General features: G+C 33.5%; 1 protein-coding gene across 1 annotated transcript in view; it reads left to right on the forward strand.

Moving 5' to 3' along the window:
• Positions 1-675, forward strand: part of LOC106872354 (myosin heavy chain, striated muscle) — a 99292-nt gene that overhangs the window by 5926 nt on the left and 92691 nt on the right. Inside the window, 1 exon segment of the mRNA XM_014919319.2 lies at positions 245-611. Within this exon segment, the coding sequence (XP_014774805.1) occupies positions 414-611 (198 nt within the window). The 5' untranslated portion in view covers positions 245-413.

The following is a 675-nucleotide window of genomic DNA, read 5'->3' on the forward strand; positions in this document are numbered from 1 at the left end:
TATATATATATATATATCTTTCTATCTATCTATTTATACTTATATATACTATAAATACTTATATGTGTGTCCCTGTATTAAAAATAATTTTTATATATAATTATTATCATTATCGATATTGATTATATTATTATCCTTATTATCATTATTATTACCATTGTTATCATTATTATTATTATATATATTATATATCAATACTAATATGTTTCTCTATTTTCTTTTCTTCTCCTTTTCATCTCCGTAGGTCCTAGGGCTGTTTTTCACGCTCGGGTGTTGACCAGATTTTTTTGGTTCTGCAGACCAACCAAAAACGACGAAAGTCTCTCGCCGGATACTCGGTTAATCCAAACATTTCCACAAAAGCTTACCTTAGCGTTCTCCTTTATTTCGGAGTTTCGACTTAAGCAACAACAATGGCCGGTTACGATCCAAATGATCCGGATATGGAGTTTCTGTGTCTGCCTAGGAACAAGCTGTTGGAGCTGACCACCAGGGCATTTGACGGCAAGAAGAACTGCTGGGTGCCAGATACCAAGGAAGGTTTCTTGTCCGCAGAAATCCAGAGTACCAAAGGTGATGAAGTCACTGTCAAATGTGACGCTAATTCTGAGGTAAATATCTGTGATTCACTTCTTTGGATTTGCCATTACATATATATATATATATATATATATA

The sequence above is a fragment of the Octopus bimaculoides genome, chromosome 29, assembly GCF_001194135.2.
Source record: "Octopus bimaculoides isolate UCB-OBI-ISO-001 chromosome 29, ASM119413v2, whole genome shotgun sequence".
In the NCBI taxonomy this organism is placed as follows: Eukaryota; Metazoa; Mollusca; class Cephalopoda; order Octopoda; family Octopodidae; genus Octopus; species Octopus bimaculoides.